The 26,172-nt window shown below is 41.2% G+C and overlaps 2 protein-coding genes across 7 annotated transcripts in view; one reads left to right on the top strand and one right to left on the bottom strand.

Moving 5' to 3' along the window:
- The window catches only part of afap1 (actin filament associated protein 1), a 350,733-nt gene that overhangs the window by 227,083 nt on the left and 97,478 nt on the right, over positions 1–26,172 (bottom strand). The window lies entirely within an intron of this gene.
- LOC144459716 (zinc finger protein 862-like) lies at positions 24,255–25,631 on the top strand. Its single transcript, XM_078164235.1, has 2 exons — positions 24,255–24,839; positions 25,000–25,631. The coding sequence occupies exons 1-2, from the start codon at positions 24,333–24,335 to the stop codon at positions 25,297–25,299; spliced, it is 807 nt and encodes a 268-aa protein (XP_078020361.1). The 5' UTR covers positions 24,255–24,332; the 3' UTR covers positions 25,300–25,631.

Raw genomic sequence — 26,172 nt, 5'->3', positions numbered from 1 at the left:
CTGTGCTGTGCTGTCTCAAGTGTTGTTATAGATTGGTCGTGTGGCAACTTTAACTTTTAAACTTTTACACAGCACATCTTTCTGTTCAACATCGCCATACCTGAATCCAAAGTATCGCCATGTAACAGACGTTTTTTTTCGCCACCGACTCAGCCTGTTCATGGTCGTGCTCATGCTCCTCTTCAGTGTCTGAGTTGGTCACTGCTGCACGCCGGCTGCACGTACCAGGATAGCTTGTGGGCGTGATGTCAGCAAACTCCACACACTACAGGAGAGGCAGTCACGTTCACAGGCACACACGTTAACATTTATTTAGCCTACATTAAATCGCAAATCGCAGCCTTTTATGCGGTTATGTAATCGCACAGCCTCACATCGCGATTGCGATTGCGATTAGATTAATCATGCAGCACTAGTATATAGTATTTAGGCTTGAGCAGTATGACAGTATTACGGTATACCAGGATATTTAGAATCCCAACACAGGGCTGCACGATATTAAAAACTGACATTGTGATTTTTTTGTTTTTTGCAATATATATTGCGATATTAAAAAAATACAAGAATTTTCACCAGATGACTTAAAGTAAGAAAATTAAAAAATAGTGGTAGGGCTTTTACTCACCACAACGGCAGAGGCTACCAGCTTCATTTGAAACAGACTACATTATAAACAGGACGTTATTTATTAATCCCTCTGTATCTTTATATTTTTACTTTTTATCCGCTCTGGTTGCCTTGATAAAGTTAATGCATCGCGCCCTCATTTTAAACTCAACACTTCCTGAATTTGCCCCTTACAACCTTGGCCGAGAGAATCCCTCCATTTTCTAAATAGGCTTTTATTGTGAAACATTGGCCGCGTTTCCCAGTTAAGATCGATCTTAAGACTTAAGAGCACAGTTAAGAACGTCTTAGCTAAGAAGGTTCGCTAAGATAAGAGTGTTTCCCAGATGAGTTCTTAATGCCCTTCTTAGGATCGCTCTTAAGATCACTCTTTAAGAAGCTCTTAACAGGAGCTGCCCAGTACCGCAGTGCTGAAACTAAATCAATCGATGTCAGGCAAATCGATCACCCACCACTTAATCTGCACATAAGTCACATACAGCGCTGCTACCTAACGCACTAATTCCCTGCTGCTCGTGTGTATGTGTTAGAGTTGGGCGATATGGTAATAAGGTATCCCACGGTATCTAAAAATAGCAACATATCAGTTTCTTTTTTTTTTAAATATGCTTTCTTGGAAGAAGTACATATTATGGCATACAAAAGTTAAGCACATCTTAAACACCTAGTACTTCCATTTTAATTATATAATTATAACAAAGCAAACAAACACAACAAAAACAAAACAAAAGAAACCCAAACATACTGGAAAAGAAAAAAGAAGAAGAAAAAAAACATTCGCCCACCCACCCAGGTAGCCTACATTTTCAATTAGACAAAGTTCTATAATACATGTACATGTATAAACTACAATGTGATATAAATTAGACAACCAAAAGATGGACAGAGGGGTAGACAAATTATTACATTCAGCAAGCAGGTGAATCTTATTCAGGAGGCATCATAGACAGTATGTAATGAAAGGTTGCCATTTCTTGATAAAAAGATCCTTAGATCCCCTGAGTGCATATTTAATTTTTTGAAGGCTCAAGAAAAACATGACATCCTTTAGCCAGGCAGACTGCGATGGTGAAATAGGGGATTTCCATGCCAGCAGTATCCTATGACATGCCAATAGAGTGGTGAAGGCAGTGATATCCCTTTTGTTAGTGTGGTATAGGGTACATTTGGCTGGCACTCCAAAGATTGCCAGAAGAGGGCATGATTGTACTTTTATCCCCAAAGCTTTTGTTAGCGTTTCAAAAACATAGCACCAGAAATCTTTAAGGGCAAAATTAGAAAGTATACAAAATCTGAAATCTGCAGCTCAGAAAGTTAAAGCTCTACTCTGATATGTCAAATGGTAGTACCTGTATAATTGGGAACAGAAATAATATACTGTGCATTCTACATTCCAAATATGATGTATATTTGTATTAGTGAATGACATGCATACTAATATTTCTTGAAGAAAATAAGTATATATTCTATATCTCTGGAGGAGATTATTTTTTTAGCAAAAGATGTAGAGGTGTTTACCCTGCTCAGTGCACTTATCCACCAATCCTCTGTTAAATTAATCTCCAATTCTTTTTCCCATGTAGTTTTAATTACAGAAAAATGATCAGTGATGTTCATAATCGGGCGGCACGGTGGTATGGTGGTTAGCACTCTCGCCTCACAGCAAGAGGGTTGCCGGTTCGATCCCGGGCGTGGGAGCCCTTCTGTGCGGAGTTTGCATCTCCCCGTGTCAGCGTGGGTTCTCTCTGGGCACTCCAGCTTCCTCCCACAGTCCAGAGACATGCAGATTGGGGACTAGGTTAATTGATGACTCTAAATTGTCCGTAGGTGTGAATGTGAGCGTGAATGGTTGTTTCTATGTGTCAGCCCTGCGATAGTCAGGGTGTACCCTGCCTCTCGCCCGATGTCAGCGGGGATAGGCTCCAGCCCCCCCGCGACCCTCAAGAGGATGAAGCGGTTAGAAGATGAATGAATGAATGAATGAATGTTCATAATCTGATCATATATATTAGAAATCAGTCCCCTCTGAGTTGAATTAGTGTCTAATAGTTTTTCCCATAATGCCTTACATGAGAGGTCGGGGTATGAGGGGAACTGTTTCTGTATAAAGTGACGGATCTGTAAATACCTAAAAAAAATTTGATGGGCCAAATCATATTTCTTACATAAAGTTTCAAAACTGGAGAAATGTTCACCATCATCATATAGGTCACTAAAAGATATCAGTCCCTTATTTTTCCACTGAGAAAAAATTGGGTACATTATAGAAGGTAAGAAAAGGTGATTGTTGCTAATAGGACCCAGAGATGAGGCTGTAATCAATTTAAAGTGAAGGCAAAATTGGGTCCAAATTCTAAGAGTAGCAAGAACAATTGGGTTGGAGGAATAGGAGGATTGTCTCATTGGAAGAGATGAGTATGCCAAGGCGGAAAGAGAAGATAAGTGGCATGACCGGGCCTCTAAAATACACCAGTTTGTCTCGGGAGCATTGATCCAGAATGAGATTTTTTGAATGGTAGTTGCCCAATAGTAATAAATAAGTTTATGAAGGGCCAGCCCACCCTTAGCTCGCGGGCATTGAAGAAAATCTTTGCTGATTCTTGGGACTTTACTGGCCCATATAAAATTCATGATAGCCTTGTCAATGGAGCGAAAAAAAGATTTTGGTAAAAAAAATGGGTAAACATCTGAACATATACAGGAATTTAGGGAGTACGTTCATTTTTATTGATTGTACCCTGCCTGACAGTGATAGAGGCAGGCTACTCCATCTTAAGAGGTCATTTTTCATATTCTCCACCAGAGGGGTCAGGTCAGCTGTATGAAGAGAGGCAAGACTCCGGGTTACATTCACCCCAAGATATTTAAAGCCAGAGCTGGCTATCCAAAAGGGTATTGAAACCTGTTGGATTTGGTGGGCCAAATTATTAATTGGGTATAGTTCACTCTTTTGAAGATTTAATTTATATCCAGAGAAAGAGCCAAATTCTACCAGAATTGATTTAATTGCAGGAAGGGATGACAATGGATTATTTACATATAATAAAAGATCATCTGCGTATAGAGATACTCGATGCTCTGAACCCTCCCGTAGTATTCCATGCATAAGTGTAGATGTTTTCAGTGCAATGGACAGGGGTTCTATTGCTATTGCAAAGAGTAAAGGTGACACTGGGCATCCTTGCCGTGTACCTCTTGATAGGAAAAAGTAGGGAGAGTGCAGCGAGTTGGTGGTAACACATGCTTGAGGAGAAGTATAAAGGAGTTTGATCCAGAAGCAAAATTCATTACCAAAGCCAAATTTCTGGAGGACCACAAATAAGTATTCCCACTCTAAGCGGTCGAAGGCCTTCTTAGCATCTAGTGAGATAACTGCCTCAGGGACCAGTTTAGAGTGTGATGTATGAATTATATTAAGGAGCCTGCGAATGTTGGAAAATGAATGACGTTCTTTTATAAAACCTGTCTGGTCCTCTGATATAATTAAAGGCATGATACTCTCGAGTCGGCGCACTAGGACTTTTGCAATGATTTTTGCATCTACATTAAGCAGAGAAATTGGCCGGTAGGATCCACAATCGGCAGGATCTTTGCCCTCCTTAAGTATTAGTGTAATGGTTGCTTGTGAAAGAGTGGGAGGGAGGCTGCCCTTTGTCAGGGACTCCCGAAACATCTTTAAAAGAACTGGAGAGAGCTTACCCCTGAATTTTTTTTTAAAAAACTCTGCTGTAAAGCCATCAGGGCCTGGAGTCTTGCCACTCTGCATAGATGAAATTGCTGCCTGGATCTCTTCTAATTCTACAGCCCAATTAAGTTCTGCGATTTTATGTGATTCAAGACAAGGGAAATTTAGACTATCTAAAAAAGTTGTCATTGACCTTTTATTTGATGTAAATTCAGACATATATAATTTAGAGTAATAGGACTGAAATACCTTATTAATTCCCCTTGGATCTGTTACCAGGTTGCCATGTTTATCTTTAATTTCAGGGATCAGTCTTGAGACTGCTTGTCGCCTTAATTGATGTGCTAGCAGCTTACTGTTCTTGTCTCCATATTCATAAACTTGACCATGTGAGTATAGCAGTAGCTGTTCGGCTTTTTTGGTAGATAATAACTCCAATTGCAAATTCTCCCTTTTTTTAAAGAGTTCTGGTGAAGGGTTAGAGGCACACTGTTTATCAAGGTTGTGAATTGATTCAATTAACTGTTGTTGTCGCTGTTTCTCCATTTTGTTTGAGTAAGACATAAATGAAATTATTTCCCCTCTTAAAAATGCTTTTAAAGTTTCCCATAGAAGGGAGTAGGAGACAGTATTACATGTATCATTCATACCCACTGCCATAAACATCTTAAATAAACAATGAACAATGGACAAAAATAACCCTGATGCACTGTCACCTTACACATATCCACACCTTTTATCTTGTCTATTTTTACAGTTTTTAATTTTATACTTTTTATACTTGTTTTTAAGATCTATACATACTGTGTGTGCTCTCAGAATCTGTGTTGTGCGATTGTTTCCAATCAGTTTATTGTCTTGTTTTCTATGTGAAGCCACGTCGAAGAAGATTTTCTGTTATGACAGACAAAGTTTTCTGTATCTGAATCTGAATCTGAATCAGTTTCAATAAAAGTATCTATGGATTGTGAAATTTTGTTGCAGAAATCTTTATCCAAGAGTAACAGGGGGTTCAGCCTCCATAGAGGGCGCTCCTTCTGATTTAAGGTAAAAGATATATCTAATTGTAAGGGGGCGTGGTCAGAAATAACAATGGCTAAATAGTCTACAGATTTAATGGATGATAGAAAAGCTCTGTCAACCCAAAAGTAGACAATCCGTGAGAAGGTGTGATGAACTTGTGAAAAAAACACTTTCGAGTTTGGGTTTGAAAGCCTCCAAGGGTCAATATATCAGTTTTCTTTCATAAATGTTGAAAAACATTTAGACATTTTAGAAGAAGAAGTAAGTGAGTTTTCAATTTAATACTACTACAATTTAAAACTAATAGTAGGCTATAATGTTTCTCTTGTAACTGCCCTTAACCGTTGTCGGGAGATGACTTTTGAAGTTTTTCAATACGTGACAGCTCAGATGTGAGAAAGAGAAGAAAAGATGGGAAGCCACACATCAAGCGAGTTGGTTCCAAAAAACCACCCACAACTTCACAACTTCAGCAAGCAGCAGCAGCAGGTCCAGTGGCTATCAGAGTGGAGGAGGGAGAAGCGTAACCCAAATCACCCAAAAACAGATGACTCCGGGCAGTCTCCTTCAAAGAAAAGCTGATGCAGTGGCAGGTCCGGTCGGCACCATGCAGGAGCGAGCAGGAGCAGAGATAACTGCCTATTGTCGCGAGCCTATTATTCAGGGAGACAAAGACTTACTTCTCTGGTGGAAATGTGATGGAGCCAGGCGTTTCCTCTGATGTCGACGGTTGCCCGAAAGTACCTGTGCCACAAGCTCTCCATCAGAGCAGGTGTTCAGCACCGCGGCCAAAGTTATCAATCCACTGCGTGCCCTGCTCCAGCCGGAAAAAGTAAACATGCTGGTTTTTCTGGCGAAAAACCTTGAATAGTTTTGAAGCATATGATGCTGCTATAGTTATTATACTTTGTTTTTATTTCATTTTCAATAAGGAGTAGCCTGTTCTGACGGACAAAACAGTTGGGACTTGGAGAGGATGAACTTTTCAAACTAAAGGAAGGCTCTAAAGATAAACCAGCGAACAGTATTTCCCGTTGCTTCTCAGGATAGGATTATTATGCCCATTTTCGGTTATGCCTTGTTATTTATTGTTCTGTTTTTCTTATTTGATAAGCCCTAGTACTGGATGTTGTAGAGCTGTGCTTGTAATTTATTTGATTTATGTTGATAGGTTCTAAAAATAAACCATCGGACAGTACCCGTTGCGGTCTCAGGATATGCTGTATAGCACACATTTTCGTTACTGCCGATTTATTGTTTCGTTTTTGGAAGTGGACTGTAGCCCACAGACAATTTGTTGTTATTTCATTCTGTTTGGTTGACTGCTATATTTGCGTATTTGTTAATAAAAGTTGTCAATGTTGTACATGTTTTGTTGTTATTTTTTCAGTATTCTTAGGCCTACGTAATGTTTGCTATTCTGTTTCTGAACGGTACAGGTGCAAGCCGACATTTTGGCGACTCCCTCTGAGCCCTTCAAAGTGATTTTTAATTAGTCATGGTAATACCGTAAACCCCGGGAAAATGTGGGGAAGGTTTAACAGTAACAAATTTGGATATCGCCCAGCTCTAGTATGTGTGTTCTAATAATTCTAATGAAAAACTAAGATGATAAATATTTGTTAATGACCTATTTTCATGACGAAAACAAGACTACAACTAAATAAGTATTAATCTTGGTAAGAGAATCATGAGAAAATGTATTATATTTATACAAAAATATGAAAGACGGACGAAAGGACAAATGAACTTCAGGACCTGCATTGTATCCTGACCACATTGTATCTGACTTGCATTCATCAATGTTGTGTCTCTGCTAAAGATCATCTTAACGTGACCAGTTCACGGAAGGACAAAATTGACAGATTCTATACTGAGAATCAGACAAAACGCCAGGTATAAACTATGAAAACACAAAGGCAGCACACTGACAGTTGTAAAGGAGTTAATGTGACATGTGTGTGTGGATGTGTGGAGACACTAAGTTGATGAGGTGTTGTATCTCAGCACGGGGCAGCCGGTACTTCATTTGGACAGCCCAGTCTGACAGCACGTCGAGTGGGCTGAAGTACTGACGCACAAATGCATTTACATATATTTGGCTTTGACGCTGTTGGTTGGCAGCAAGAATATGCTGTAAAGCATGGTATCTCACACCTGTGATGTGGCAACGCCTTTATATAGAGTAGCGAGTGGAGCGTCCCTTGATGAGGTTCCAGCTGAGCTCAATAACACCTGTCAGTTGCCTGATATCTGTGAAATGTCGCAGGTTTGGAGGGTGGATGTGTTTCTGTTATGCCCTGACACATTTTTTGGATGCGGTAAACTCTCATATGTGCATGCAGATGTGGGATATGTGCAGACACATTATGATAAATGATAGTCATGATGATTCATTTTATTTGTGTGCCTGATGTGCAAAGACACATAGCCTACAGGAACACACTTGTTATTCCTCATACTTATTTTTCTTATTATTATTATTTTTCTTCCGCCAGATTTTGGTGTGTAACTTGCTTCTAACTAGCTTTGAGCGCACATAGGGTCTTCATAAAACATTCAAGATTCAAAGTGTTTATTGTCATATACACAGTAAGGACACACATTTCCCTGCAGAATGACATTCGTTCTTTTCTGTCACCAATTAATGCTAAACAATATAAATCTGAAGTATAAAATAGATCAAAATATATACGGTGTGCACTGTTTTAATATCTTAGTGTAATATTAATTTGCCTGCTGTGGCTGGATGTGAGCGTTTGGTCACTAAGAAGACTGTTAAGAGTGGGTCAGCTCGATCTTACAAATCCTTCTTAGTGAAAGATCTTCTTAAGCTAAGTGCGAATCTGGGAAATGCGTTTTTCTTTCACGGGAGGCTTAAGAGCGTTCTTAAGAAGCTCTTAGATCTAAGATCTTTTTAACTGGATCTGGGAAATGCGGCCATTTGTAGGAACTCGGTTGTGGAGGATTCAGTAACTTGTATGTTTGCTTATGGTAGTTAAAATGTAGCTCCTGCCATCTGGTGGCGCTTTTTAGGTGACTACAACAACATTTCGGCTGGCACATGAACAGACACAGTGACTCAAATAATAGTAAAAGTAATAAAAATAGAATAACCCGATGACATCGCACATGTCGCGAAAGACAACCGGGGATAATTGGTACCATTGTGTAGTGTGTCAGGTCTGTCGGCCAAGTCACGGCATGATTTTATGACTCCACAATCATGTAATGTGACATAGTGACTTTCAGAAGGGGCAGAAAAGTTGTGTAGTGTGTACCAGGCATAAATCCTCCTTTACCGTTGCATGTCACTCATTTTCAGTGTGTGACTGCAGCGTGTGCATGAGAGGGGGAGGGGCTGCTGTTGTCAGAGAGGGAGAGACAGCGAGAGAGGCAAGCGGAGCGGAGCAGAGCAGAGCTTCAGAGCTGCTTTTCCCGAGCAAAACAAAACTTTACCTGTTCTAAAAAAAGAGAAAACACCGCATGTCCTGCGATGTGACTATCACACATGCACACATCGCGATGGCGATGTTCAAACGATATATCGTGCAACCCTACTGTTAATATCGATATAGGGTCAAGTTGCATGGCATAACGCATACCAGTGTTCATCTCTCTTCTCTCACATTTTCCACACGGCTCCGCCGTGCTCACTCACTCACAAGTTCTCTAGCAACACTCAGAGAGACACAGAGCTGCTTCTCTGTCTAATCAGTCTGTTAATTAGTCTACAGTGCAACATGGTCTGTATGTTGCAAGTTCTATGCTAAATCAGTCTGTGAGATGAATGAAAAGACTGCAGTAGCACAGGTGCAGTACAGTGCTGTGCTGCTAGTTTGTGGGTGAGTTGGATCATAGCGCATCACCATTCTTCTTGGTAGCTGCAGACAGCGCCTGGATGCAGGCAACAGATCTGTTTAAAAAATGCAGTGACAACACAGACATAATGATGTGGACAAAGTGTCTCTCGCTCCAACCCTCCCTGCCTCTCTGCTGATGCTATTTGTATTTAAGATTAATAGGCAGAATAAATAAAAAGTGTTTAAAACATTTTCCAGCATTAGATTAATTTGAAAGACCATGGAAAGTGACTTTTTAGAGTATTAGGGCCGTATTGAAGAATTTTTTTTTCGAGATTAAAGTCATAATATTACGAGAAAAAACTGGTAATATTACGCAGGCCTGGAGTGGCTAATTGGGAGGACCGGGACAATTCCCGGGCTGGTCTGACGTTTGGGCCGCGAAGGCCAGTGTTTTTATTGGGCCGGTGGTCAGTTATGGCACTGGGTATCACGTATGCTGCTACCGCTATCCCTGGGCTGCCTTCACTGGCGCCCTCTGAGGTGGAGACACCGCCTCCGCGAGGCTGTGCGAGCTGCGCTCCGATTATGCGCGCATCTCCAGCAATGAATTTTGGAGTCGTTTACCGACACGCCTCTTGATTAATAAAGTGCACGGATGAAGGTGAAGTCTCTACAGCAGCTGAATTGGTGAGGTGGAGACACCGGCTCCACGGTGCTCTGCAGGGGCGGTCTGATTACACGCACATCTCCAACGATTTGTGGAATTGACCACGCCTCCTCATCAGAAGACTGGACGGAGAACGGCGAAGTCCCTGCGGCACCCGAGGTCAAGGCAACGGCTACACGGAGCTCAGCAGCTGCGTCTGACTACGCATATATCTCTAACTAGGGATGCACCGAATATTCGGTAACCGAATATATTCAGCCGAATATTGCAAAAAAACACACATTCGGTATTCGGTGGAATAAGTTAAAAGCAAGGCCGAATAATAGCGGCGTTTTGATAACGCAATCAAACGGCGTGCCGTGACGGGCAGAATAAAATGTTGGTAGTGTGGCGATCCGTCCGTCACGGCACTCGCATTTGCAACTAAAAATAGTTTTGAGCGAGCAAAATAGGCTTAAATCATTCAGCACGCTGTGCGAGGAGCCTACAGATTTCAACCAGCAGCAGAAACGAAAGGCGAATCCCACCGATTGTGGGTTGAACGGGGTCACAGACACAGACAGTAACATTAATGTATTCCTGTCAAATACGGCGGCCATCGGCTTATTGGGCGACGGAGAAGTCGGTTCCAATAATATCCTCTTCTTACCTGAACAGCCGAGCCAGCCGAACACAGGTATGTGATGTGTCAGAGGAGAAACGAGCCTTTCACATTTCTCTCTTTCTGGCAGTAACGGCACACAAACCTCACCGCACTTTAGGGACTGTTCATTACTTATGAAGGGACTGTCATGGGAGGAGGGTGGCTGGTTGATTTTTATTTTATTTATTTATTTTATTTTGATCCCCCCTATGTTAACCACTTATTGATGCTGTTTTTGAAGTATGAATAAGTCAATAAGTAATTTATTCCACTGAAATATCATTGATGTATTATAGAAAAGTGATTTATCTTTTCATAAATGACAAAAGGCACATCTGCCTCATTTTTGCTGTGGTATCGTGATACTACTCAGAACCATGGTATTTTCATTGAAATCGCACAGTGGGTCACAATTTTGGTACCGTGACAACACTAATCTGGAGGGGGTTCATCTGCAAAAACTAATGAAAAACTAAACAATGATATTCGGTATTCGGTATTCGGCCAAGCGTTTAATAATATTCGGCTTCGGCCACAAATTTTCATTTTGGTGCATCCCTATCTCCAACCACCACCGTTCAAGTTAATTAATTATCAAGTCAATGAATTGTGTGGCGTTGTAACATATAGCATAACATTATATAATTTAAATAACAGTATGATGCGACGCCACATAACTGGGAAACTTTGTCTTGTAGCCCCTCAGAAGCAAGATCCAGCACCAAGCACCAGCCATGAGCCCACAAGTCCAGAGTGGGCACTACTTATTTGAACAGAATATAGATTCTGATATTGCTGAAAAGGACGTTGTGTTGTTAAGAATAATGTTGGAGATGTGCACTCATGTTGAAATAATTCTACATTGTGAAGCAACCCTTACTTGCACTGAATTGGAAATATTTTAGAAAAACACACTGAATTACAAGGTTTTAGAGAACAGTGCGCTATTGTAGACTTAACATGTAAGGTTATAATAGGTTGTGATCTAAAGTGGGCCGGTCTGAGGCATGAAACTCCAGGGCTGAAAATGAGTCCCACTCCGGCCCTGCCTCCAACCCATTCTGTTTGTTGTTCGTAATATCATGATTTTTTTTCTCATTAAATTACGACTTTATTCTCATAATATTATGACTTTTTTCTCATTAAATTACAACTTTATTCTCGTAATATTATGACTTTTTCTCAGTTACGACTTTATTCTCGTAATATTACAAGTTTTTTCTCGTAATATTACGACTTTATTCTCGAAATCTCCGAATTTTTTTTTCTTCAATGTGGCCCTATTACTCCGTTGTAATTTTTAACTCCCTCCACAAAGATTTCATGTTATAGTTTTGTGTCCTGTGCTGCAAACCTTTAAACCACTGTGGCTCTAGTGCTATTTGCAAAAAATTAACATACAGCCCTGCAATTCATTTTATATCATTTTTCATTTACATGTTGTGCAACTGTAAATTTTAAAACAGGGGAAAAAATCCCTTTGCATTTTATTTTGATCACAGTCTGCTTGACATCTCAAATGTGGCTTTGACTTCGAACTGAAAAGATGTAGCCCATTTCGTAGAAAATACCGATATATATATCATGATTCACCATTCAGCCTATAACTGAGATATGAATTTTCATCTATATCACCCAGCACTACATCTGGTTACTTTATGGTGATTGTGAATAATATCACACAGGGGTATCAGCATTTCGTACTATATTGTAAGTTCTTTTGCACCAGAAAATTAGTAACCACATCATAGGTCCTTTCATCGTCATTTACAAGCAAGCCAAAGTTATCTTTTCTGCTTCATTGCTCTGGTGATAATTTACGCAGTACGAGCCGACTGTGAAAGGGTTACACATATTTATTTTATTTCTGTTTAATTGATGTCATTTACATTCCTTAAACAAACACATGTCAGACTACCACATAACAAAGTCAAATAAACACATGGCATTTACACATGCAAATATATTACGTGTGTCCATTTGTCCAAACCCTAGCCCTTCCTTTGTTGTATGAGGACCTCTATTTATCTGGCAGACCTCTTGCTGTTTTAACCCCTCACATACTCCACTCCCCCACTTCATTAGCTACACCACACCCCATCATAAGCCTATTAAAGACGCCTGGTGAGGCTCATCAGAAATTATCCCCCCTTAATGGACCCATATTACCAAGATAACTATCAAGACCTGATAGAACTATTTTAACTGTTACTTTTACATTTTGGGGCAGAAGTCCAAAATCAAATGCTTGGTTGATGATGTTAAATCAGCAGGCTAGTTGCCAGTTGCATTTAAGCCATAGCCCGACATCACCCTCCCTCTCCCTGTGTTTTTCCAAATGGATATGACACAGCGAAGGCCGGCAGGGCTATGATTAGTCGGCCCAAAATTTAAGTGTCTGTTCCCGCATGCCAGTTTACTGACAGGCCGGCTTTGGAGGGATGGGGGGAGGGATTACAAACTCATTTTTCCTCATCTCTCCTGTTCACTTCTGGGATCCTTTCCCCCCAACTCCAACAAGGAGGGGGGCTAGCATGTGAAGGTTTTTAAACTTCAATCATCATTGGGGCAAACGGTCTTTCAGAACAAGGCAGAGAGGCAATGCGACCCCTAATTCTTAAGCAGAACCAAATGGGCCAGAATGGTGACACTATGTACCCATTCTGCCCTTATCACACACACTTTAATTAATTGCTCTTCAACTCAGGGTTTCCGTGTGGAAAGCAGCAATAATAAATGGCGATAAACACTTATACTCCTGTGCATTTTCGCCCCCAAAACATGGCACCCTGGAAGTAGGAGAGATCTTGAGCAAGGACTTGCTGACAGGGATTCTTGACTTGTCAAAGTAGCTTGCTGTGTTTCCACCACCAGCTTGAGTCAACAGGGAGAGAGAGGCAAGTCAGGGTCCAATAGACCCTCTGGCCATCTTCAGGCTCAAACCCACCAGCTTTTATATCAGCAAAATTCCGACTGCATCTAGTTCATTTCACTGAGAAATCACTGAGATCTTCCCGACTGCAAGCCATGTTGGTGGTGTGAGACCCACAAGTGGTCACTCCATCACCAAGTACCCAGCATGTTGCAATGTTGTGCTCCTGAATTTTCCTGTGCCACTTCCTGATATGACTGCACGTCTCATCACATACTGTAAGACAGACAAGGTACAGCATCTCTCTCTCTCTCTCTCGCTCTCTCTCTCTCTCTCTCTCTCTCTCCCTCTGTCCTGTCCGTTCAAGTCACAGCATCATGCCATTATTCCGCCTTGCCATTCTTTATAACAGGTATGATCGCAGAATGGGGGGACATAGGTATCTAGAAGGGACAACTGGCAGGACGGGACTGTGTGACTAGTAGGGTTGGGCACCGAGAACCGGTTCCAAATAGGAACCAGTTCCTAACGTCCGGTTCCGGAACCGTTAAGAAGATGTTTGAATTTCGATTCTTTTTTTCGGTTCCCAAATGCCCACACTAGTTTGTTTCTGGGGTTTGTATTACTCCGCCCACCGCACTCCGTTTGTTTCCGGGGTTTGTGTTACTCCGCCCGCCGCGCTCCGTTTGTTTTGTATTACTCCACCCGGCGTGCTCTGCTAGTAAGAAGAACACCACTCGTCGGAACATGGACCGCAAAAAACGCCGCTCGAAAGTCTGGCTTCATTTTAATTTGAAAAAGGACGGATTGGCACAGTGCAACACCTGTGAAAAAGTTATTACTGCCAAAGGAGGATGCACAACAAACATGACTAAACACCTTCGCATGCATGGTATAATAATTAACAAGTGTACTGTGTTTAACTTGTTGCGTCGCTCTCCTGCTCCCGTCGCTTCCTCCACTTCTTCGGACAGTCAACCATCAGCCAGCAACTCCTCGTTGCAAACGGAATCAGGTACATGAAAATTATGTTTGTCTTATTCTTAAGTTAACAGACTAGCTAAAGTTATAGACTACCAATTGCTAAAACTGTGTCAAATCTGTTCATAGTTGTTGAACGCTCGCAGAGTGACGCTAACGTTAGCCAGTCTGAGCCTGCTGCTGTTGCTACGTTAACCAGCCAGCGACCCCAGCCAGCAGAGTCGTTTCTTCAACCAGCAAAGAAACAACGTGACACCCCATTCACTGTGGCAGCAAGGGGGAAGCTGTCAGCGGAGCAAATAGCAGAGTGCCACAGAAAAGTAACAGCCTATGTGGTGAAATGGCTGCACCCCCTTTCAGATGACGAATTGCCCACATTTAGGTAAGCGAATAAGAATAATGTTAAGCTAACTAACTTAGCTGGTAGCTACTTGTTATCTACCCCTGACCTAACGTTACAGTAACAGTTCAGGTTTAACTTTATTGACAGATTTGTCTTTGGCACAGTGCTTGTTTCATTTAAAAACATCACAACATATGGACATGTGCTAAAGTGTTTGTGTGTATTTATTGCACATTGCTCTTATGCTCTGTTTAAAAGTTAAATGCTAAGTTAAATTTACTAAAGATATCTTATGTTTGTTTTTGTGTTTGCAGGGATATGATCCATTCAATAAACCCAAAGTACAACCCCCCTACAAGGGACTATTTAACTAATACACTGATCCCATCTTGGTACCAGGTTGAAAAATCAAATATAATCTCAGATCTTAGTGAGGTCAACCACATCGCTCTTACTTGTGACGGCTGGACTAGCCTTACGCAAGACCACTACCTAACTGTCACAGTGCACTATTTAGTGGAAGGCAGCATGAGGCAGAAAGTTCTTGCAACAAAAGCTGTGTATACAGCCCAGACAGGAATTGTCATGGCAGAGGAAAAAGGCGACATCCTGAAAGAATTTGGCGTGTTTGATAAAGTAGTAGCCGTTACTGTGGATAATGCGGCCAATATGGACATACGACTGCAGTTCGTGAAGCTCGGCTGCTTCGCTCATTCACTGAACCTAGCAGCACAAAGTCTGTACTCCAGCAGCTTAGTGGCTCAGTGGACTGCAAAGATTCGGGCCATCATCGTCTGGTTGAAGAGGTCATCGATGGCAAAGGTGGTTCTACGGGAGAAGCAGGATGTCCTAAGTAAGAATCAATGTCTGAGTTTAATTGAACACCGCAAGGATCAAATTAAAGCAATTCCTCTCTTTTAGTAGTGCACTGCACACATTGTACATTTTGTAGGTATTAACATTGGTAAAACAATGCAACATTACATAAATCTAATTACACAATATAAAAGTTGCATGTCATATTAATGTCAATTCTCTATTTGTGATTTTCTTGTTCGTGTCAGAGCTTCCTCAACATTCACTAATTCTCGATGTGAGAACAAGGTGGAATTCTCTCTACCTAATGCTGGAGAGATTCCTTGAACAATACCCTACAATACAAGCAGCCAGCTTGGATCAACGCCTGAGAAAGAATATGGAGAGGGACAGGTAGAGATAGAAAGATGGATAGGATATAAGAATAAAATTAGACAGCAGTGAACTGAAGTGATAATCTTAGCCACCAGTACAGAGATCAGTCAGTCTATAATAGAGTATGTGCTGCTAATGGAGGCATGCACCTCTTACACATAGTATAAACAAAGTAATAATGATTATTGTGTGGATGATGTAAAATGCAAATTGAATATAAATATATAAACAAGCTAAGAATGTGCATAAGGTACTAAGAAAGAAGTTAGCACACTGGTTTGCTGTATTATGTAGTGAAATTAATTTAAACTCACTTGTCAAATAGCACTGCTTTTGTTTAAAGGGACCAAAAAAAATCAATATTTTGAACTCAGAAAATGTATTCTTTCACACACAGGCTTGATCGGCTGACAGATGGTGATTTCACCAAGGCAGAAGACTTCATCAGGCTGATGCGAGTTCTTTACACCTGCACACTCTGTGTTTCCACCAAAAAAAGCCCAACAGCTGGACAGATCCTGCCAATCATCCAAAAGCTTGACAAACACTTCGCTGCTGTAAATGGAGACACAGCATTTGTAGCCGACTTGAAGAAAAGGGTCTGGGGAAACCTGTCTACCCGGTACAAGGTAATGACTGAGGCTATCAAATGAATGAAGATTAAAAATGCATTAAATACTTCTGTTCCTGTGGCTTGATGCAACAGTATTTTTGTTTTTATTGTTTTTAAGAATGAGGACATAAGGTTCTTCTTGGAAGAAGCCACTGTCTTAGATCCCCGCTTCAAGAATAAGGTGGACAACAACACTGCAGTCTGGGAACGGATCAAGGGGAAGTTGCTGGCAAACTCTGAGCAGGTGAAATGTCATTCATACACAAATATATATACTGTCTCCCTCAGTCCTTAACATTTTATATCTAATTTGCATTTTACATCATCCACACAGTAATCATTAACACTGTACTGTTTATACTTTTTTACTCACCTTACTACAACAACTCTACTGTTAATCACTTAAGTGCATGCCTTTATTAGCACATATTCTATTATAGACTGTGACAACTCTCTGTACTGGTGGCTAAGACAGTTCACTGCTGTTTAATTTTATTCTTATATTCTATCTCTCTATATCTACCTGTCCCTCTTCATATTATGTTCTCTGTAGTCAGCGGCAGTCCACGACCATGCAGAAGGGGTTGGTGTGATGCAGGGCGAGGGAAACCAGGAAGGTGTGGAGACTGAGAGCGAGGAGGAAGAGGAGAATGTAAGTAGATTACTGAAATTATATTTGGTATGTTCTTCTCAGTCATGAAATATGTTTTTAATATGTTTTATTTTTTACTGGTAACTGTTCTGTGTTTGTTTAGCAGCCTCCTCCTTCCAAACAATCCAAAAAGTCTCCACTGGAGGAGCTTTTTGCTGAGGAGGATGCCATGAAGAGGACCTCACAGGAGAGGCTGATGATGTCCATGGAAGGGCGTGCTGAAAAGGAGATCCAGATGTACCGGGAAACACCACCAACCATCACATTGTCTGACCCTGCTGCCTGGTTCTGGACCCAGAAACAAACTTATCCTTTACTGTCATGTCTGGCCTTCTCATATTTATGTGTCCAGGCCTCCTCAACGCCTAGTGAACGCGTGTTCTCTACTGCAGGAAACACAATCTGTGCGGAAAGGTCACGCTTACTGCCTGAGAAGGCAGACATGATAATCTTCCTCAACAAGAACTGTTTTTGATTTGTCACATGACTGCTCCAGGGTTTGAGTTTGTTTTATTTTGTTTCATATACATCCACCTGGGCTGCAGCTCTTTGTTTTTTAGACTGCTGCCAACTTGTAGTGTTATTTCAGCAAGTTTCAGTTTTACAGTTACAGTTAGGGACCCTCCCTTGTAATTGAATACCCTAGTTACAGTACAGCAACCAAATTAAACTGTATCAAGTCAACTGGCAATGTGAATAAATAAAAATGGCCTGTGTAAAGGCTTTTTCAAATGAAAAAAATTCTCTTGTGAAAAATTTGTGTCCTGTTGACCTGCACCTCAAAGAATTGGAATCAAGAATCGTTTAGAACAGGAATCGAAATTGAGAATCGGAATCGGAATCGGAATCGTTAAAATCCAAACGATGCCCAACCCTAGTGACTAGCGTCCGAAATCAACACCCACCAAGCGCCAAATTCGGGTAGATTTTCTATTTGGCGAATAGATCTCAAAAGGCTATCTGCTACACTGGCAGGTAAATGTCTGCACCAAAATAGTCACATAATATAAAAGGTATGTCGAGAGTTTCTACAGCACTTCATCTGTGGTTGCGCTGCTCTGTGTCAGAGACGAGTTTCAAACTTACAAAGTGACAGGGACTTCATGGTGAATTCAGGTACACCTTGTAAACTCTGAAATCTATATTGATTTGGATGGCAAAGCATTGGCCGCTAACCATGGTGCAGTCAAGTGTACCTTATAAACTCAGTAATCTAGTCGAACAACGAAGGTTGTTTAAAACGGTAAGGTTTCTAATTAGGGTCCGGGCAGCCAAGCTGCCAGGACACTATTGTAATCCTAGGTATTCTTCTTCTTTCTTCTTCCGAGGAAATCATACTTCCCATGGGTGAAAACTCACCAAACTTTGCACAAAGGTCCAGTCTCATGCCAGATATCCTCAGCTGTAAACTCAAGCCAATAGTCCTGATGGTGGCGCTACCAAGCGTCTAAAGTTCAAAACTTATACTCATAACAAATCAACCATACGTGCTACAATTTCACAACTTTCATCAAACTGTAGCCCCAATACTGAAGAAACTTTTGTACATTTAAACCTATCAAAAATTATGAAGTTCATCGCTGTTTTTTTCAAAAACTGTAAAACTTCTTAAACCTATCTCCTCCCACAGTTTTTTCTCAATTGACACCAAACTTGCTACAGAGCATCTTCAGACTGTCCTACAAAAACTACGTTTCTCAGATTTTTGATTTATCAAAAATTCAGCCTACAGTGCATCAAAATGTTTGACTGTAAACGGTACTGTAAACATGCAAATTCTTGCTAAATAAATCTTCAATGTTCATGAAAAAATGACAAAATTCTAGAGTCATGGTAGATGATGTGGCAAATTTCTGAATTTTATCTCAAAAACTGAATTTTTGACAGCATTTTGAATTTTGCTCTAATGTGAACAATTGGAGTCAATGTAAAAATGGCAATTTTAAACATCAGTTTTTCACTTATGGAGCAAATCAATCATTGTTACAAACAAATTACCAACATCTCCATGCTGTCTAGATGCAATATGTGTATTTTCAGATTTTTGTTTTGATGGCTGCTAAACCTGCACATCTGGCTTAGTCAATTTGTGAAGCTACACATGAATTGTAACTGACTAATTAGCTCAGTGAGATAGAAATTGATCCTTAGTCTCAGAGGTTGTGAGTTCAAGCCTCAGCTGATGCAAAAGGCAGATTATGTTGCTAAACTCCTAAATGTCTTCCTATTCTTCGGCTTGTTGCTCAGAATTGCCTAAAAATGCCTGGACCCGACCCATCGCTGCGCAGCAGCTATAATTTTTATTTTGTTTTCCTTTGTTAAACATTTGTCATTGCTTTCCTGTTGTTTCACAACAGCATTTTAAGAATTAGATGCTAAAATCATAACAATATCCCATTCAATTCTACATAGGCTGATTTTATCAATATTTCGAACACTGGATGTGACATTTTGACGACATGTTATGTGTGCAAGGAGCATCCTCAAAACACTCTATTGTTCACAAGCAAGGACAGTCACTTTGTGAAAATACTATGTGGGCAAACAGTTTGAGAACAACCTCTCTCAACACACAATTGCAAGAAATTTATGGATTTCACCATCTACAATCAATGAAATCATCAAAAGATTCAGAGAATCTAGTTAAATTTCTGCATGTAAGGGCTAAGGCTGAAACTAACATTAGATATTAACATGATATTAATATGGACTCAGGAACACTTCGGAAAACCATTGTCAGTAAACACAGTTCATTGCTGCATCTACAAATGCAAGTTAAGACTCTACCAGGTAATGTGATAGCCATATATCAACAACATCCATAAACACCACTGACTTCCCTGAGCCCCAGCTCATCTGAGATTGACTGACACAAAGTGGAAAAGTGCGCTGTGGTCTGACCAGTCCATCATGGACGTCATGTCTTCGTGATGACTGCTTTTTCAGAGACACCCCTGCTTATTCCAGTGAGACAATGAGACACATTTTGCACGTATCAGTAACAGCATGGCTTCATAGTAAGAGAGCAGGTACTAGACTGACCTGCCCACAGTCCAGACCTGTCTCCCTTTGAACATTTGTGGCACATCATGAAGTGCAAAATACAACAACGGAGACCCCTGAATGTTGAGCAACTTAAGTCATATATCAAGCAAGAATGATTAGAATTTCACTTTCAATTAGGGATGCACCGAAATGAAAATTTGTGGCCGAAGCCGAAGCCGAATTTATTAAATGCTTGGCCGAATACCGAGTACCGAATACCGAATATCATTGTTTAGTTTTTCATTAGTTTTTGCAGATGAACCCCCTCCAGATTAGTGTTGTCACAGTATCAAAATTGGGACCCACTGTGCGATACCAATGAAAATACCATGGTTCTGAGTAGTATCACGATACCACAGCGAAAATGAGGCAGATGTGCCTTTTGTCATTTATGAAAAGATAAATCACTTTTCTATAATACATCAATGATATTTCAGTGGAATAAATTACTTATTGACTTATTCATACTTCAAAAACAGCATCAATAAGTGATTAACATAGGGGGGATCAAAATAAAATAAATAAATAAAATAAAAATCAACCAGCCACCCTCCTCCCATGACAGTCCCTTCATAAGTAATGAACAGTCCCTAAAGTGCGGTGAGGTTTGTGTGCCGTTACTGCCAGAAAGAGAGAAATGTGAAAGGCTCGTGTCTCCTCTGACACATCACATACCTGTGTTCGGCTGGCTCGGCTGTTCAGGTACTTCTGGGCAGTCATGACACCAAGAAGAGGATATTATTGGAACCGACTTCTCCGTCGCCCAATAAGCCGATGGCCGCCGTATTTGACAGGAATACATTAATGTTACTGTCTGTGTCTGTGACCCCGTTCAACCCACAATCGGTGGGATTCGCCTTTCGTTTCTGCTGCTGGTTGAAATCTGTAGGCTCCTCGCACAGCGTGCTGAATGATTTAAGCCTATTTTGCTCGCTCAAAACTATTTTTAGTCGCAAATGCGAGTGCCGTGACGGACGGATCGCCACACTACCGACATTTTATTCCGCCCGTCGCGGCACGCCGTTTGATTGCGTTATCAAAACACCGCTATTATTCGGCCTTGCTTTTAACTTATTCCACCGAATGTGTTTTTTTTTTTTTTTGCAATATTCGGCCGAATATATTCCGTTACCGAATATTCAGTGCATCCCTACCCTCAATACTTAAACAATTAGTGTCCTCAGCTCCCAAACACGTACTGAGTGTTGTTCAAAGAAAAGGTGATGTCACACAGTGGTAAACATGTTCCTGTCCCGACTTTTCTGGATTATGTTGCAGGCATCAAATTCAGAATGAGTGTATATTTTTAAAAGGATAATAACGTTTATGAGTTTGGACCAAGGATTAAAACTAACAACGTCCCATCGTCCCGGGGACTTAATTAATTGTCATCGGGAGGATCAATATTCTCTCTCGGGACGAAGAGAATTTTGTGGGCACTGACTTCATTTTTCTGTTAACGTTTTCGCGAACCAGAACGGTTCGCGAACGCGACGTTCGCAGTGGGTGGAAAAGACGATACTGTCACCAAAGATTCTTTATTTACTCTCTGCTGTCACTGTGCTGTGGTGCTCTACTATCGACGATGTTGCGCTGGCTGAAGCCTAAAGAGGGGCAGTCTGAGTGTACCCAACGCCAGCACATAGCCCAGCCAGGCTCCAGCCACCCAGTACGATATGGAAGTGATGGCGACCCACCTTGTCTCACAGAGCCTGAGGTAAGCCAGTAACATTAACTACAGAATCACCACCACCATTCTCGGCAACGATACGATGCGCACGAGTCTCGGGGCAGAAAGCTTTTAGTGGCTAACGATGCCAGTTAAGCACTAAGCTAGGAAGCTAGGAAACTGTGGGAATTGTGATTTTAAATAACTACGTCGGGAAGAAAGATACTTTGACACCGATTGATACTTTAACCTCCCACACATTCAGACGTGTTAACGCACCTTCTGATATTATTATGTAAGGAGATTCCATCACTTTCATCTTATTGTCTACTCTAGTAGTAACTGGTAAGCAGATTAGCATCGTCTGCTAGCTAGCTAACGTAAGCAGTCGTACACAATTATACTGTTGAAACAAGGTATTAACACACCTAAATTGTATACTCACCACACCGAGACTATTGGTTATCATACTCAACTTTTCTGGTTATGGTGGTAAAAGCAAATTATCCACAAGTTATCCACCATCAACAAAACAGGTAGACTGTCAAAGTTAACGTTAGCAGGGCTATTACCAATTGCTTTTAATGGCAGTCTATTAGCTTTAGAGATAGCCAGCTCTAAATCTATGTGTATTATCGTTATTTCGGCTTGACAGCTTATTAAACACCTGATACTGATTCTTTAACTTGCTGGTACAAGTCGCTGGATAGTTAATTTTTTTCTCAATGTAAGTGTGAAATGATAAATATTATAACGAGAGTGGAGACCCACTCACTCAGCACAGGATGCATTAAGACCAAACGGTCTCTGCCCCGGTTTTGCGCACCACCAAACAATGTTTGTAAACAAGAAACCCATGTATAGCCTACTTTGGAGGGAGGAGCATTGCTAGATCATATCAAAACCATATTTTGTGGTTCTAAATCCTAACAAGTATACCAACTGTGTATCATATGTCAGTGTAATGTTAGATGTTTGAAGATTTGTATTTATTTTCTTTTAGTGTTTAGTAGGTTATTGTCTTTTTGACATCAACAATGCATTTGTTTGTTCTTTATCAATCAAAACTTTGACAGGATGGATGCAGCTGTGCAAGAGAAGTTAGTCAAACTATTCAACATCGCCTACTTCATCGCAAAAGAAGAGCAGCCGTTCACCCTATTCCCCAAGCTGATGACGCTTCACAAGACCAACGGCCTCGACCTTGGCTCAACCTACCACAACAACGTGGCATGCAACACCTTTGTTGAGGTCATAGCCTCATGCTTCATTGAGGACCTCAAGGAGGAGTTGCAAGCAGCCAGGTTCTTCTCTGTGATGTCTGACTCCTCAGTTGACCGTTCGGTGAAGGACCAGGAGATGATCTACTGCACCTACCTTGTGGATGGCAAACCAGTGAACCGGCTTATCCAGATTGTGACCCTGGATCACGCCCATAGCCAGGGCATTTTGGATGCCATTCTGAAAGGGCTGAAAGTGGTGGGTAGTTGTGTTTACTTTTGAATGTATGAATGAAAGAATGCATGCTTCTATTGTATTCATATTATAACCTAATGTGATGATGCTAAGTCTTTTTAAAATTCCAACTTTATCACCAAGGTGGGGGTTCAAGAGGAGGACCTGAAGCTGCATCTTGTGGGCTTTGGATGTGATGGCGCAGCCAGACTAAAGCACCTGTGCCCCTCCCTAGTGGCGATATGGTGCGTCGCTCATCAGCTGGAGCTGACTGCGCTCGACTGTTTGAAAGTGCTTCCCCAGCTGAAGGAGCTGAACGAGCTGCTACGTGTCATCCACAAACATTACACAGTCTCTTCTAAGGCGTCACGGGAGCTGGAAGAGATCAGCAAGGCGATGGAGGTCTCCATTCTCAGGCCAGGGAACACTGAAGGTATTAATATAATAAAGATATGTTTATTATATTTTATTTTTAATTGAAAGAGACAGTGCACATTAATGAACATTACTGTAAATATGACAGTTCAGCCAGGGAGGCTAGTTTTCAGCCGTAGTCTAAGGCAGATGTTATGAGCACTACAAATAATTAACATTGAAAATATACAATGTTGATGATAATAATGATGAATTAAAACCAAAGTGAAACTGATCTGTCTAATCTCTGCTGTCTGATTGCAGGTACCCGCTGGCTACCACACACATCGCATGCCCTAGAGGCCCTCATGAGGAACTACAAGCCTCTACTTGTACACTTTGAGAACAACGCCAGTGATCCCAATGACAGGGAAGCTAGTGCAGCCATGAAGGGGAGGGCAAAGCTTATACTGAAGTCTCTGAAGCAGTACAGCACACTCCTCTTTATCCACCTCATGCTGGATATCCTTCAAGAACTGAAGTACCTCAGCCTCTTGTTCCAGAAAGACGGCCTCACACTCCAGATGGTCTCGGATGGGCTGCAGACAACATGCATGGTTTTTGTAGCTATGCAGGTGAGGAACTATGTTCCCTTATTTTACATATTGCATATTAAATTTAGGCAGAAAACCTTACACACACATAAATGTTTTTACATTGCTTACACTGTAACAGCTCAAAGTCAGAGTTGTATGATTTATTTGTGTTTTTTGGTGATGAAATTATTAAAACTGTTTGTTCATGTTCAGTGCAGACAAACCCAGGCCCAAGGCTGCAGCGGTTCCAGACTGAAGTTGGGACTGGATCCACCTGGCAAGGTGTTGAGATCAACAGGACTAGCACCGATGATGACAACTTGAACAACATCAAGCTTCGCCTCACCAACAGGTTCTGTGAGTTTGTGTCAGAGTGTTTCAGGAGTCTCGAGACCGGCGTTCTGAAAGCAATTTCCACACTCTTCGACTTGTCCAACTGGCCAGAAGACACCACCGCCCTGGCTACATTTGGCACCGCTGAACTGAATGTCATTATGGAGCACTTCCGCCCCATCCTGGAGCCATGCAAGGACTTTGAATCTGAGGATGCAGCAAGGCGAGAGTGGCTTGACCTCAAGATCCTGGTTGCCTGTCACTACAGGCATCTTGATTTCCAGGTGAGTGATCCTCCAAGGGTTTCCTCCACATTAACAGCAACATTGTACTTATATAGCACATTTCCTACAAGTTGATTGCAGCACAGTGTGCTTAGGTCATACAAAGAATCCCAGTATAAAAACATGCCAGAAGAACAGACTTTTCAACCCATTCTCTCAGGTGCTGTGGCAGCGGCTGATCCAGGGTGCCATCGGAAGAGCTGGCCAGTTCCAGCACATGCAGGTGGTAGCAGAGATCAGCCTTGTCCTCCCCATGAGCAGCTCCTGCTGCGAGCGTGGTTTCTCCTGCATGAAACGGGTGAAGTCGGACTGGAGGTCTCGCCTGGCCAATGACACTCTGAACAGCCTCATGCAAATCTCAATGCATGGCCCTCCTCATGAGGAATACAGCTCAGTGAGAGCAGTCACCAAATGGTGGAGTGGTGGCAGAAGGTCACGTAGACCACTGTACTGTGACTGAGGGTGTTGGTTGTCATCTTGAAGCTAAACAAATCTAGTCTGCTTTTCCCTATTTGTGTGGGCTAGGGTTAGTTAGTTGTAATTTAATTGCATTTATTTGGTTTATTTTATATGTTCTTGTCATTTTGTTCCAAGTAAAAACTACTGTACCAACAATGTAAAGCAGTAAAGGGTCTGAGATCTCTAGAAGGGAGAAGAAGTGTGAACAGAGATAGGACTGAGATCCCATTAGAGCTGAAGTGGACCAGAAAGTGATCTGAGTCCTCATACAGAGAAGTCATAATGTGAACATGAAGAAAGCTGAGTTCTTTTTGCTTTGGTCCACTTCTTGGTTCACTTTAAAAGGACTGAGTTCAGTTCACTTAAAGGAGACTATATGTGAAAACACCCTGAGACCTGCCAGGCAGCTCTTTCATCCCCATGTTTGAAGGGAAATAAATATATTATTTCATCAACATAATGTATTGTGTTTTTATTAAATTATCAGTAAGTAACAACTCAAAATGTAAAAAAGATTTTTGGGAAAATTCGGGAGGATTCGGGACAGTTCAAAATGTTTTTCGGGACGTTTCCGGGATGGTGGTGAAAAAAGTTAGTTTTAACCCCTGGTTTGGACATTAATATCTTGTCTTTGGACTGAATTTAACAGAATGTAGGTCAGAAGAATCTGCAAATCTGTTGCCTTTTGGGAAGGTGTTTGTAGGCTACATTAAAACCAGAAACATTGCATATGAATATTTCTATAACAAAAATAGAAGCTATTGGGCAAAATATTACTTCAGTCCCAAGCAAGAAGACTGTTTCTGTCTTTGACACTAACAGTATTGTCTGTTGGAAATTAATGAAAAGAAATGTATCCTTATGCATTTGTTCT

The sequence above is a fragment of the Epinephelus lanceolatus genome, chromosome 22 (assembly GCF_041903045.1).
Source record: "Epinephelus lanceolatus isolate andai-2023 chromosome 22, ASM4190304v1, whole genome shotgun sequence".
NCBI classification, from domain to species: Eukaryota; Metazoa; Chordata; class Actinopteri; order Perciformes; family Serranidae; genus Epinephelus; species Epinephelus lanceolatus.
This window is presented reverse-complemented; position numbering and strand designations above follow the sequence as displayed.

Excerpts from the sequence above, each read along its gene's own strand:
- LOC144459716 (XM_078164235.1), top strand. The coding sequence starts at position 24,333 with ATGTTTTTACATTGCTTACACTGTAACAGCTCAAAGTCAGAGTTGTAT. Across the intron at positions 24,840-24,999 it reads ACAGGCATCTTGATTTCCAG|GTGCTGTGGCAGCGGCTGAT; the intron begins GTGAGTGATCCT and ends CCATTCTCTCAG.